This window comes from Camellia sinensis, chromosome 1 (assembly GCF_055761805.1).
Source record: "Camellia sinensis isolate YWXY chromosome 1, ASM5576180v1, whole genome shotgun sequence".
In the NCBI taxonomy this organism is placed as follows: Eukaryota; Viridiplantae; Streptophyta; class Magnoliopsida; order Ericales; family Theaceae; genus Camellia; species Camellia sinensis.
The window spans coordinates 197,547,191-197,560,654 of NC_138961.1; the positions used below are offsets into that span (position 1 = coordinate 197,547,191).

The 13,464-nt window shown below is 33.0% G+C and overlaps 2 protein-coding genes across 3 annotated transcripts; both read right to left on the minus strand.

The window, feature by feature from the left end:
• Positions 1–2,054: 2,054 nt before the first annotated feature.
• Positions 2,055–4,884, minus strand: LOC145801196 (uncharacterized). 2 transcript variants are annotated; one of them, XM_082891762.1, is made up of 5 exons: positions 4,644–4,884; positions 3,507–3,779; positions 3,309–3,395; positions 2,412–2,651; positions 2,055–2,317 (listed from the first exon to the last, which is right to left on the minus strand). In XM_082891762.1, the coding sequence occupies exons 1-5, from the start codon at positions 4,845–4,847 to the stop codon at positions 2,273–2,275; spliced, it is 849 nt and encodes a 282-aa protein (XP_082747888.1). In that variant the 5' UTR covers positions 4,848–4,884; the 3' UTR covers positions 2,055–2,272. The 2 variants fall into 2 exon arrangements, with proteins under 2 accessions (XP_082747888.1, XP_082747892.1); XM_082891766.1 differs by lacking the exon at positions 4,644–4,884 and adding an exon at positions 3,894–4,001.
• Positions 4,885–5,775: 891 nt separating this feature from the next.
• On the minus strand, positions 5,776–8,797 carry LOC145822093 (uncharacterized). Its single transcript, XM_082918681.1, has 3 exons — positions 6,867–8,797; positions 6,246–6,345; positions 5,776–6,147 (listed from the first exon to the last, which is right to left on the minus strand). Exons 1-3 carry the CDS (start codon positions 8,795–8,797, stop codon positions 5,776–5,778), a joined length of 2,403 nt encoding a protein of 800 aa, XP_082774807.1.
• Between the last annotated feature and the right edge of the window lie 4,667 nt (positions 8,798–13,464).

Genomic DNA, 13,464 nt, shown 5'->3' on the forward strand with positions numbered 1-13,464 from the left:
TAGTTGCCAAAAGTAAAGCTTTTGGCGACTAAACAATTTTAGTAGCCAAAAGTCTACAATTGGCGACTAAAACTAAGTTTGGTGGCTGATTGTATGGGTTTTAGTGACTAAAAAATTTTTAGTAGTCCAAAGTAAAGCTTTTTGGTGACTAAAAAAATTTAATAGCCAAAAGTCTACAATTGGCGACTAAAAATAAGTTTGGTCGCTGATTTTATGGGTTTTACCGACCAAAAAAATTTTAGTAGCCAAAATTAAAGTTTTTTGGTGCCAAAAAAAATTTTAGTAGCCAAAAGTCTACAATTAGCGACTAAAAAATAAGTTTAGTCGCCAAAAGTGGTCATTTTTAACGCGGGAGAACTAAAATCTTAAGGCGGGAATAAAATTTTTTGGTGACCAAAATTTTGGTAGCTGAAAGTGCATCTTCGGCGACCAAATCCGATTTTGGTGGACAAAAGTTAAGTTTTTTAGCAACTAAAAAATAATTAGTAGTCAAAAGTATAGAATTGGCGACTAAAAAATATTTTTAGTCGCCAAAAGTGGTCTTTTTTTATTTTCGTAGTAAATAGTTTATTTTACATAAATTATGTTCAATAAAATAATTATGTTTATACATATACTTTTATATTAATATGAATTAATGTACTATATAAATAATATATGTTGCATATATAATCATGTAGCGCTATAGAGGTGTAGTGGGAAGAGTATGGTGTATAAGGTTTATGGTGCGGAAAGTTGGCGGTTCGAGTCTCCGTAAGAGCAGATCAAATTGTTCTACAACGAATTATCGTTATGAATGGCACTTGATAGCGTCACAAATAGTGTCTACCATGACATTAAAGTGTCACTAAAAGGTTTTAGTCTTGATGGTGTAACGACACTTAAAAGTGTCACTAACTCTTTTTTTAATGGCGCTTGATAGTGCCACAAATAATATCTACCATGACATTAAAATGTTATTGAAATTTTTCAGCCATGATGATGCAGTGGCACTTGCAAGTATCTACCGTGACACTCGTATCTACCGTGGCACCGATAGAAGTGGCACTTGTTCAAAATGCCACAAGACCAAAAAATGTCATTAGAAGAATAGTTTTGTGACACTTTCAAATGTCACTAAACTAAGAAGATGTTGTAGTGAAGCATTTTATTAGACAATACACATGTGTTCAGCACTTCATACTACTTGCAAGTCTGCATTGATAGCAAACAGGAGTGTGAAGCCCCTTTGAGCCAATGCAATAAACATGCCAAAACATACAAATATTATGGATATATATCCTTATTGATACTTGTGTAGTTCAATAACGCACTACAACATTTTCTTAGTTTAATGACATTTGAAAGTGCCACAAAACTATTCTTCTAATGACATTTTTCGGTCTTGTGGCATTTTGAACAAGTGCCACTTCTATCGGTGCCACGGTAGATACGAGTGACACGATAGATACTTGCAAGTGCCACTGCACCATCATGACTGAAAACATTCAATGACATTTTAATGTCATGGTAGATATTATTTGTGACACTATCAAGCGCCATTAAAAAAAGAATTAGTGACACTTATAAGTGTCATTACACCATCAAGACTAAAACTTTTCAGTGACACTTTCATGTCATGGTAGGCACTATTCGTGACGCTATCAAGTGCCATTAAAGAAGACTTGCAATCTAAAAAATGCCACGATATGGTTTTTAATGACGCTTATTATGCCACAATTGATATTTATAACGCCTTCATAAATGCCACTAAATCCAATTCATTTGCGCCATTAAATAGATATAAGTGCCATTGGAACTTATTTTAGTGACACTTTGCAAAGCTACTATCACTACTACAAAATGCCACTTATATATTTTTTTCATTGACACTTTTAAAAGCTACAATTATGCATGCGTAAATACCTATAAAAATTGAATCAATTTTATAAACAATTAAATATTAATTGCCACATCATATATTAATTTGACATCCATTCATCCTGTAATATTTTCATAATAATAAACAAATATTACCACCATAAGATCATCACATCACATCAAAAAAAAAAAAACCACAATCAATTATTTATTATTGAAATATAAATTTATTTATATTGCACAAAAAAATCCCTTGCCAAAATTATTAAATATTCTACCACACTAACAAAGTTAAAGCAAAAACAATTTAAAAGAAAATTATTCCAACCATAAGTTCTGAAAAGCCATAGTGATATGCATATTCCGGAGAGAAAAATTATCAAAAATAAAATCAGTTCCCAAATTCTCAACCTCACTTGTATAAATATTCTCGGCTAGCATACATAACTTGTGAAATCTGCATCCAAAAGATAAACATATGAAGGTAATTGAAACTATATTAAGTTAATATAAATTTGTTAATAAAATTAGTATTTACGAAAGAAATATACCACAAATGGAGCAGGCCAAGCAACATGAGCTCCAATAGCTTGTCCAATTATTTTGACAAGTCCATATGATCGGATCAAGCTCTCATTAGGTTTGATTGGCGCTTGAACATGTACCTCCCAATAGTCAGGTCCCAGTTCTTCCCCTTCTACTTCTTTAGATGCGTCTGTACTTTTAAGTACTCCGATTGCAACTGTTTCTGTTGGCCTAATGATACTTTTTAGAACAACTATATCTCCCACCTGTAAATCAAGATTTAACTACTTAAGTAATTGTATATTTAAAATTAAATTGCTAATATTAAAAAAAAAAAAACTAGTACAAAGTGCTAGAGTGAAGATGATCATAACTGAAAGTGATATGGATTTCTCTAGTAGATAAGCAAGCCAAATGCTTTAATCACTTAATTGGTTCACTACACTACAACAAATTATATAAAAGTAACAACCGTGAAGCTTTAGACCATATCAAACAATAGCTTAAAAAATCAATAACAACCAAAAGCACCAATCAACGACAATGAAAACCATGTCCATTATCAATATCAGGATCACCTAACCTCAACGATATAAATCAAATGTAATTGTGAAAAATGACAATCAACTAATTACTTTCAAGCAATATTTTGAGAGAATCAGAAATAGCCCATGCGGTAATAAATGATGGAAAGAAGTCTTGTTAAAGCTTTAAAAGAAAATTAAATTAATTTTTTAAAAAATAATAACACAAACTTCGTCATGTCATGATTTAGACTATGTAGCACATTTTGTCTAGATTTAAATAATGAAATTTATGTCCACAATATTCATTCCTTGGTTAATTGTAAAATAAATGTTGCATGCTATTCTAAAATAAAGTTGGAAGTAATGTGATCTATATGATTAGCTCTTAGTAGGTACCTGAGTAAGAGAAGTATCTTGTATCGATGACAAAGACCATGCTTGATGTCGAGCTGCCATGTCGAGAGGAGTAGAAGTTGTTGTGGCCTAACCAAATTTGAACTATTTAATTTTACAAACACACACACATAGATATATGTATGCATATATAAGTGTAGGAAAACATTAATTAATTATAAATTCTATTAAAAAAATTACCTGATTAGATGTGTTTGTCAAGTTATTCGGAGCATGTTGAACATGGGAAACTTTGGATCTTAGCTCCGAATTTTCAGCTTCCATGACATCCATTGTTGTGTCATGGTTTGCTTTATGACCAGATGTATCTCTCCATAAATTAGACGGGGAGACACCTAATCCATACATGCGAACTCGTCCATGTTTTTCTTTACCCATCACTTGTCCAAATGCATCATTTGGGCCCTTATTTGATAAATTTGCATTTAAGGTTGTCCTCTCATTCATTTCATCCTATAAGGTTGCAAAAAACATAACTTAATATATACATTTCAATAACTCAACACTATAATGTGGAAATTTTAACTAATCTACAAGTTCAAATGGACATAATTATTTGATACATACTATCATTGCTTTCGTTGCCTCAGGAGTTCCTGTCTCCTTTGTATAACATACTTTAAACATGTGAGCACGAGTTGGAGAGTGTCCCAACTTATTTTTCTACAAAATAATATTTTCCAAAATATAAATTATATCATTATGTCACATTATGTATACCTTATCATATTAAATATACAACATGAAAAGAGGAATTAACCTGCTCCTTTCGAACACGTGGAAAACTTTTTGTTCCAGTAGTATGATTATACTTTCGCTTTGCACGACTTGCTTTGTTTTTATCACTTTGTGCCTAAAATTACAAGTGCATAAATTAATGGCGTCCAAACTACAGCAAGTAAAATAACATATAATGATCAGATCGAGTATACCTTTACTTCTTCGATGGCCCAATACTTAATAAGGTGTTCCCACTGATCAGCATATACTCTACTATCTTTATAATGCTTTTGTTCGTCAAAACTCAAGTGGTTCTTATAATAATTTTTCTTTATGTTTGCCTTCCAGTCTTTTAACTTCTTACCAGAGCACTTCATAACCCACTTCCTAGCATGACTTGGAAGATCAAACTTTGACTGAAAAGAGAGAGAAAGAGAGAGAGAGAGAGTGAGAGAAGAATACAATAATAAAAAATTAATCTTCCCACATAAAAAATTAAAAATAAACAAAATTATAAAGAGTGTTGTTTTAATCACATTACTCATGTTTACTATTTTTCACATGTGATCATCTTTCACACAATATTGTGTCATTTACCTGTACAAGTGCCCATATGTGATCTTTGTAATGTTCTGGGACTTTATGCCAATTCTTGTAAGTGAGTGGTGCATTTTTCCCATCACGCACAATAGTTCCAATGAACGATGATAACTTTGTTGCCAATTTGTCATCAGGTTGGCCAAGTTTGTTCCAATTGACTGTTAGGCGCTCATCATCACGAGTACCCCAAATATTACGCATTTGCGTGGGACCTCTAGTTTTCTTTTGTCCACTAGCACCATCTAGTTATAAAAAATAAATAAATAATAATACTAATAATAAATTATATATGAAGAAATAATAACATTTTTATAAGGTTTAAACTTGCATACCTGCATCATCATTGGGTTGACTAGAATTTGGCTGTATCTCAGATGAAGTTGACTCACTAAACTCACCAACATTGCCTGAGCGAAACTGAAGATATGGGCCCATAGGCTTTTTGCTTTATAGATGAATCCTAGTATGATTCAAGTAAAATAGACAAATCAAATTGTAAACTTAAAATGATCCAAATAAATTATTTGCAAATGAACAAAATACTTGAAGAAAATTAACAAAAAAAAATTTGTGAATTCACCTTTATTGCGTTGCTATCTTGGTAGTGACTAAATGTAACATATAGTCTCATAAATATTTTGTAGCCACATATGAAAATCACATAGTTAAATTAAAAATGCATTATTCATTCTTCAAACAATCAATTAAATTAACAAAAACAATGATAAAGAAAGAGAACAAAATGAAACTATAGAATTGTTTTCAAATATAAATAACTGCCAATGTTCAATAAGTTTAACAGTCACATAAGATCTAATTCTTCCTCATCTCCATCATCATGAACATCGTTGTCTCTTAACACCTGAGAAAGTGGTGCATCTACAATTGCAGCAGACATGTCTGTCCGAACCAAATCAAAGTTATTGTCCCCATCACCACTTTGTGTATTGCATACAACACTCTGCAAGTATGCCTCCACATTGTCCACAGAAGACCCCGCATTCATATCATAAAAATCTCTCGGATTTATCTTGATAGCAACTTGCCAATCTTTGTGTTTCAGGTCTTCTACATACATTACCTGTTCTGCTTGAGAAGCCAACACAAAAGGCTCAGCATCTTTCATTAATCATGTAAAGTTGACTAGTGTGCAATCTTTATCTTGTCTTTTCCCTGATTGTGACACCCAATCACCTTTAAATAACACGACCCTCTTCCCAAAAAAATAATCTAACTCAATTATATCTGTTAACACGCCATAAAATGTAACATCTCCAGAGACCGGATTTCCATCTCTACCACTTGCAAAGCTTCGTGTTTTTGCCGTGACAATAATCCCACTATTTTGAGTTTTCCTCTTTCGCTCAATCTCCTTAGTATGGAACCTAAAACCATTTATCAAGTATCGCTTATATTTTGTGAAAATTCTATTTGGACTATGAGCCAAACATCTAAGCTCTTCAGTTATTTGACTATCCCCTGCATTATGCAATTCCTCAACCTGTTTTCAGACAATTGATGACATAACTTTTGTAAGTGTTGAATGAAATTAAAGTTAATATCAAATCAAATTTTAAAGAACTTCAAAACACTGCTTACATGTTTATCAAACCATGTTGGAAATGTTTCACTATGAATGCGATCAATGGCCATTTCACGAAGACGTGGATTTTGTATGGAAACAAGTCTACGGTGTTGTCTGTATGCCATATAAAAGATTTGTGAGGGTGTGGCAAAAGAATGTAAAATAATAATAACAATAATAATAATAATAATGAAATTGATTACACATGTCGAGTGTATTACTCAATAAATTTGTTGACTGTCTCACAATTAAATAGCACATATCGATGTGCCTTTTCTTTTGTGCCATCATCCATTGTGTCTATCACGCCCTTACCTAATGGTCGGCCAGGCATTGAGAAAATAGATAATCCTTCGGTACCATTACCCCCTCATCATAATTTCGAGACATCCGATTGAATTGTGTCTCAACACCTTCCATATACCTCGAGCAAAATGTCAAGCATTCATTTGCAAGGTATCCTTTTGCCATACTACCCTCCGGTCAACTTCTATTTCGCACATATGACTTTAATCTACTCAAGTACCTATGTTTTGGTAAGTTAAAAAAACAAAATTTTGAATGATGTTGGATAATAACAAAAGTAAAATATAATAATGATGGTAAAGAAATATGTGATTTAATATAAACTTTACCTCTCAACAGAATACATCCAACGATAATGCACAGGTCCTGTTAATCTAGCCTCAGATGCTAAGTGAACCACCAAATGCACCATAATGTCAAAAAAGTTAGGGGGAAATATTTTTTCTAACTTACAAAGTGTTATCGGAATTTGCCTTTCAAGACGCATAAAGTCTTGTGCCAAACCAACTTTAGAACATAACTCTCGAAAGAAATTACTCAACTCAATCAAAGGTGAAGTTACATGTGAACTCAACATTCCTCGAATTGCTAAAGGGAGTAATTGTTGCATCAAAATATGGCAATCATGACTTTTAAGTCCAAAGATTCTACGCTGCTTTAAGTCGATGCACCGTGAAATATTCGCTGCATAACCATCAGGAACTTTAACAGTCTTCAAAAATTTACAAAAAACATCTTTTTCTTGTTTCTTTAATGAGAAACAAGGAGGAGGCAAGATGGTTTTATTTGCTGCATTTTCTTTTGGATGGAGTTCAGGCCTTATACCTTGAAGTTTCAAGTCAAGACGTGCATTTAGATTATCCTTTGTCTTCCCCTCTAAATTCAGTAGTGTTCCAAGCAAGCTCTCACATACATTTTTGTCAATGTGCATCACATCAAGATTGTGACGCACTAGATTATCCTTCCAATATGGTAATTCAAAGAATATGCTTCTTTTCTTCCAATTATATGGTAATTCTGGATTAGTACTCATCTTTCCATAAGTGATATTGAAGCCATGTAACATATCCAACACCATAGAACCAGTTAAAGGATTGGGTCCAGTTCTTTTTTCTTTAGTACCATCAAAAGATCGATCATCATCTCGAAATGCATGATGTTTGTCCAAGAATCGACGATGACCCATGTAACAATGTTTTCGGCCATGCTTCAACCACTGGAAGCATGTGTCTTTGTGGCATGAAGGGCATGCATACTTCCCTTTAGTACTCCACCCTGATAAATAAGCATAAGCAGGGAAGTCGCTGATAGTCCACATTAATGCTGCACGCAACTGGAAATTTTGTTTAATTGATGCATCATATGTCTCTACTCCATCCACCCATAATTCCTTTAATTCATCTATTAAAGGTTCCAAATACACATCAATATTATTTCCAGGTGCACTATGACCAGGGATAATCAATGATAATAGAAAATTGGTCTGCTTCATATACATCCATGGAGGCAAATTATACGGTATAAGAATTACAGGCCAGGTGCTATACGTGCTGCTCAATGTTTTGAAAGGGTTCACACCATCACATGCCAACCCAAGTCTGACATTTCTACAATCTGCTGCGAAATCAGGATGTAGGTGGTCAAAAGTCATCCAAGCTGGAGAATCGGCAGGATGTCTCATACAACCATACCTTTGTAACCTTGGTATCAAAGGAAAGTAATGTAGAACCTTAGAAGGTGTTTTGTAGCTGCCTTTTTCAGAGGATGTCTCGTTGCCTGAATCATTTTGCTCTGTTACATACCTAGATGTATGGCAAACATAACATTCAGAATCAGTTTTGTGCTCATTCCTATACAACATGCAATCATTGGGACATGCATGAATCTTCTCATAACTAAGTCCTAACTCCATGACTATCTGCTCAATTTCATAAACAGTATTAGGCAGTGTTACACCCTCTGGGAATGCCTCCTTCAATAACTCTAATAACATGGTGAACGATTTATTACTCCATCCGCCTAAATTCTTGATATGAAATAACTGAAGGATGAATGAGAGCTTTGTAAAATTCCTACATTGTGGATAAAGCTCCTTTTGTCCATCATGTATCAACTTGTAGAACTTCTCTGCTTGTGGATTTGGTTTATCTCCCAAATCTTTAGGGTTGTCTTCATCGACTCTATCATCGTCATTTGAGATTCCAAATGCCTCGTGTACTAATCCATGTGTATCAATATTTAATTGTGGCCTATTCTGCATGTGCGTATCAAGACCTGTTGTAACAACAGATGATGCTTCACCATGTAAAACCCATTTATTGAACCCTTTGTAAAGCCATCACATACTAAGTGATCATATGCAACTGACCGAGTGACGGGAAGTGTAAGTCCACACTTGATGCATAGACATATGATCTTATCTTCATAACTTGCATTAGTAAATGCAAAATCGAGAAACATGTCAACTCCTTTCTGGTATGCATCACTTAATCTTGATCGATACATCCATGTCTTATCCATAAGTAAACAATCTCGATTAAACAAGTGTCCAAAGTGTTTCTAGAACATTAAAAAATGTATATATCAATAACAAGTATTTGTAAGTTATGATTGACAAGAACAACTAAACTTTATTTTGCAAGAACTATAAGATACTAACAACAATGTAGAACATAACTCTAATAATATATTGGTGCATGACTATAAGCCAACTCATGTCAAGAGAAAACATGTAAAAGAATTTAAGTATTACAAAGTCAATGGAAGAAATAAATTGTTCTCAATTTGTGCAGTTAGTTCTGGTTGTTGTTCTTAAGCGCAACGGGTTGATTTCTAAGATTAGATATAGATGAAGACATCTACAGGGCTTAGAACATGTAAGCAAGCAACTAACAGTTAATAATGTCTAGGAAATTATATCTAAATATAGGCCCACTTCGCATCTGCTATTCCTCCTAAGTATAGAACTCTAATGAAGAACAGATATGGGTATCAACTTTTGATATTAATTCATTAATTTGTTGTCCTAAATTAAAATGTTGAGATTCTTTGTTAGAATTATCTTCTCCAGTTGATATCTTTAAATAGTTGATTGCTAAATTTAGTATTAAATCAACTATAATATTACACTGACTACTTACAATATTAATCTGGGAATTACTTCATGTTTCTGCACTATGTAGACAATGAGGGTATAGTGTTCCACAATGGCATCCTATGCTATAAGCATGTGTTTTAAAATTATTATAATATTTTAAATACTTTGGTCTGTCTAAGTTCTAAACCTGCATATTTAAACTTAACAAGTTGTATGAATTTTAAAGTATCTTGGTATGGATCTATTTGTTTATCAAAAAGCCAAGACATTTACAATTGGATCTTGTTTTGGAATTTAATCAAAAACAGGTAACTTGGCTCCGATACCAAATTTAAACGACGAGCCCATATCCATCTTCTAGACCACCAAACCGTCTTAGACCAACAAGCCCATATCCAAGAATTGTTAAAAACAATCTCAACCCTTCAAGATTCTAACAAAACCCTTCTAGAAACAATCCAAAGTTATGCCTAAATCTAGCCCATCTCAAACGGTAGATGGTAAAGGCATATCAAATCCGTTAATGGCAGAGGTTTTGCCAAAAAGCCTATCAGGCCCAATGGCCCAATCATCTCAACAACCACTGCTAGCAACAGATGAAGACCAAAGCAGCACCAGCCTAACTCCTCCAGAAACCTTGGCAGAAAAATCAAGAAGAAACAAAAGGCCAAGTCCAGCTCAAAAATGGTCAGCCTAACCAGAACCAGGAAAGCAAAATCCAAACCAGACCTTGAGCAGTTTAACCAGTGGCTCAACAACTATCTTAATATTTTCTAATTTTTCTATGGTGAGTTCATTAAGATTACTTTTAGGTTGAGCTGAGTAGAATGTCCAAGCCAACTAAGTACAACAGTTTGTTTCCACCAAAACCTAACAAATAAACACACATACAGATATCCATTAAACCAATATGAAAGATAGCCAAATTTTTCAAAAGAAAAAGAATGTACAACCATTTATGCTATTTTAGAACACTTAAAATTTCCCACCAATAAACACAACATCAGAAAAGCATATTACTAATTCATACAAGTATCCAAGGTAATGAATTAAAGTCATATTGATAAGAATAAAGAAAAAAATGTCAAAATTAGTGCGCAAAAATATTAGTGCTGACTTGAAAATTTGTCAAGATTAGTGCACATTATAAATATTTTTTGTTTAATATGGAAAAATTGTCAAGATTAGTTTTAGCGAAGTTGCTTCAAGCAGTAAGCAGTTAGCCTTGCTTTGAAATCAAATATCTATAGAGAAATAATAATCGTTAACCATTTTGCTAGGAAGCCTTTTGAGATAAATGGACATAGCTCCTGGTGGTATGCTTAATAATCTTCCTTGTCACCACTCTATGTGCTGACTTGAAATCCAAACAAATCTTAAGAATTTACTTGGGGCTTTGTGGCCAATAGTTAAACCAAATATTGGAATCCAACATGTCAATTTATTTCTCCACTTTAAACTTCAAATATTTAAAATCTAAATTCTTTTTGAATTTTTCTCAAAATATAATTCCTTTCGGTTTTCCTTTGGGATCTTTGTATGTTTACTTAGATTGGAGATTCAAAGGCAGCACAAACTTTTTCTAAAAAATTGAAAGAGTTAACCCAATCAAATACATTTTTAAGAATGCAAAAGGGATGGTGCAACTGTTAGTAATTTTTTTTAAAATTTATTTATTTACTTATTTTTAATGTGATGCGATCAATTATTTATGTTATGAGATCAACTCTTAGTTAGATGATATATAATTGATTTTTATGTAATGAGGTCAATTATTTATTTATTTTAAAATTGTGACTTTCATTAGGCTCATTCTTATATTGTCATTGTGTTGGTTTTGAGAAAAATGGATTTTGATTTTACTCTATTTCATAATCTTTCAATCTGCTTATGATTACTGTGTATATGCTAAGAATTGGAACAAGTGGAAACAAAACTTAAAAAACTGGGTACTAATTGATTAGGAGGAATGCTTCATGTTATGTTTTTGACAACGCTCTTGATTTCCTTTTAAATAAATGAAGTACTAATTTGGAAGGATTGTTTTTGTTCTATTGAGATAAGAAACGTCTTCTATCCCTTTCTTATACTTTTTCTTATACATGGTTGGGTTGCTGCAACATTGTGTTCTTGCTGCCCAGGTGAAGAAACCACACTGGTTGTCCTACCTAGGTGCTGCCACTGCCACTGCCACAATATTGTTGTGCCCAGATTTTGTTGTCAACAAGGGTGCTTTATTATTTAAGACTCATTTCAGCCTTATAACAAAGTATTAGTGAACTGAATGTCATGTTGAAAAACACTTGGTTTGTCCATGGGTTGTTATGTTTTTGTTGTATGATATGGTGTAAATGAAGAGAAACCGTATATCAGTTTCCTCTGTGTGTATGTCCACCATTTAAAACTGCTGTCAGGGTAACTGAAAAGGTTAATTTGAAATTTCCATAAAGCTGGTGAGAGATATGAGCAGCTTGAGTTTCAAAAAAAAGTTGCCCATTCCCATTAGATGCTCCATGACACCTCATGGAAGGTAACAGCTATGTTTTTTCTATTTTTAATGCCAATGGAAAATGGTCCAGTGTTGTTACTCTCACTAGAAAACTATTTTGTTTGACTTCTTATGATGCCATCCTATAGATGCCCTCTCAGACTTTATCATGATCTTTTTTGGCCTCAACACCCAATTATGTTTTGCAGTATATTTTGAGGATGTATTTTGGTTTTCATATGCAATTTTAGTGGGGAAGAAAAAATAAAATTGAAGGCATTAAATGATGTTTAGCACAAACCAAACTTGGGTTTTGTTGATTTGTTCTAATTTGCTGCTAATCTCTCTTAGGATTGGTTCTAACTATTTGTTTCAAGCTATGTTGTTAGCTAACTGTTTGCAGGTCTTGCTGGCCTCTTTTATGGAGTGTGTTGAGTGATGTGAGCCAAAAATACTCTTTCTTGATTGACAATTTTATTTGTGGATTTAATGATATTTTTCATTGTTTATGCTAAAAATGTATCTTTTAATATAGTTGCGTACGATACAATTGCTACGAAAGAAATAATTATAACTTCATTATCAAGTATGGCCCCATGTAGTTTTAATTTTTGCATCTGCCACTGGTATGTTTCAGTTAAATCATCATATGACAGCATATGATAGTAAATTTTAGGCATAGCATGGTAACCCAAACATTGGATCACATAACTAACTTGGAAAAATAGAATTCATCTACCCATATCACCAAATTATTATCCATAGAAACCCAAAGAAAACGTTTAAAAAAAATTCATCAACAGCCACATAAACATTGAACAAATATCTAATATAAAATCAAAACAAAATCTAATTAAAGGAATTTTTTTAACTTTTTTTTTCTTATTCATCCTTACAACAGGAGTAAAAAAAAAAAACAAATAAATAAGAGCAAACTTATGCAAGATCTCATTAAGACATTTAAACAAACACTAGCATGTCATTATATAAAATCACAACATAAATACAATAATAGTAAATCACAATTAACCCTTGATATTAAAAGATGAAAATTAATACATTCATGGGTTAAAAGATTAGATTTTCATATTGTATCAAGTTTTATACGAAGATCATAAATAAGAGAGAAAAATAGAGGTCTTCTGTGTGTGAGAGTGAGAAAGAGAAAGAATACCTAACAAACTCAGCAGATTGTTGAAGATGAAAAAACTGCAAATTTGTGGTGTAGATGTTAGATAAGAGTGGCGTGAAAGATGAAGAATGAAAAACCCTGGCTTCATTATTTCACTCCCGCCTCGTTATCCCGCCAAAACTGATTTTGCTTCACCAATTTTAGATTTGT

Bases quoted from the DNA above. Each gene is read 5' to 3' on its own strand.
- LOC145801196 (XM_082891762.1), bottom strand. From the start codon at position 4,847: ATGCGTAATATTTGGGGTACTCGTGATGATGAGCGCCTAACAGTCAAT. The intron at 3,780-4,643 runs GTAAATGACACA...GCAACCTTATAG, and splicing joins ACATATGGGCACTTGTACAG to GATGAAATGAATGAGAGGAC. The intron at 2,318-2,411 runs GTATATTTCTTT...TTTTGGATGCAG, and splicing joins CTTGGCCTGCTCCATTTGTG to ATTTCACAAGTTATGTATGC.
- LOC145822093 (XM_082918681.1), bottom strand. From the start codon at position 8,797: ATGCAGAATAGGCCACAATTAAATATTGATACACATGGATTAGTACAC. The intron at 6,346-6,866 runs GTAAAGTTTATA...TATGGCATACAG, and splicing joins TGGATGTATTCTGTTGAGAG to ACAACACCGTAGACTTGTTT. The intron at 6,148-6,245 runs GTAAGCAGTGTT...GTCTGAAAACAG, and splicing joins CAACATGGTTTGATAAACAT to GTTGAGGAATTGCATAATGC.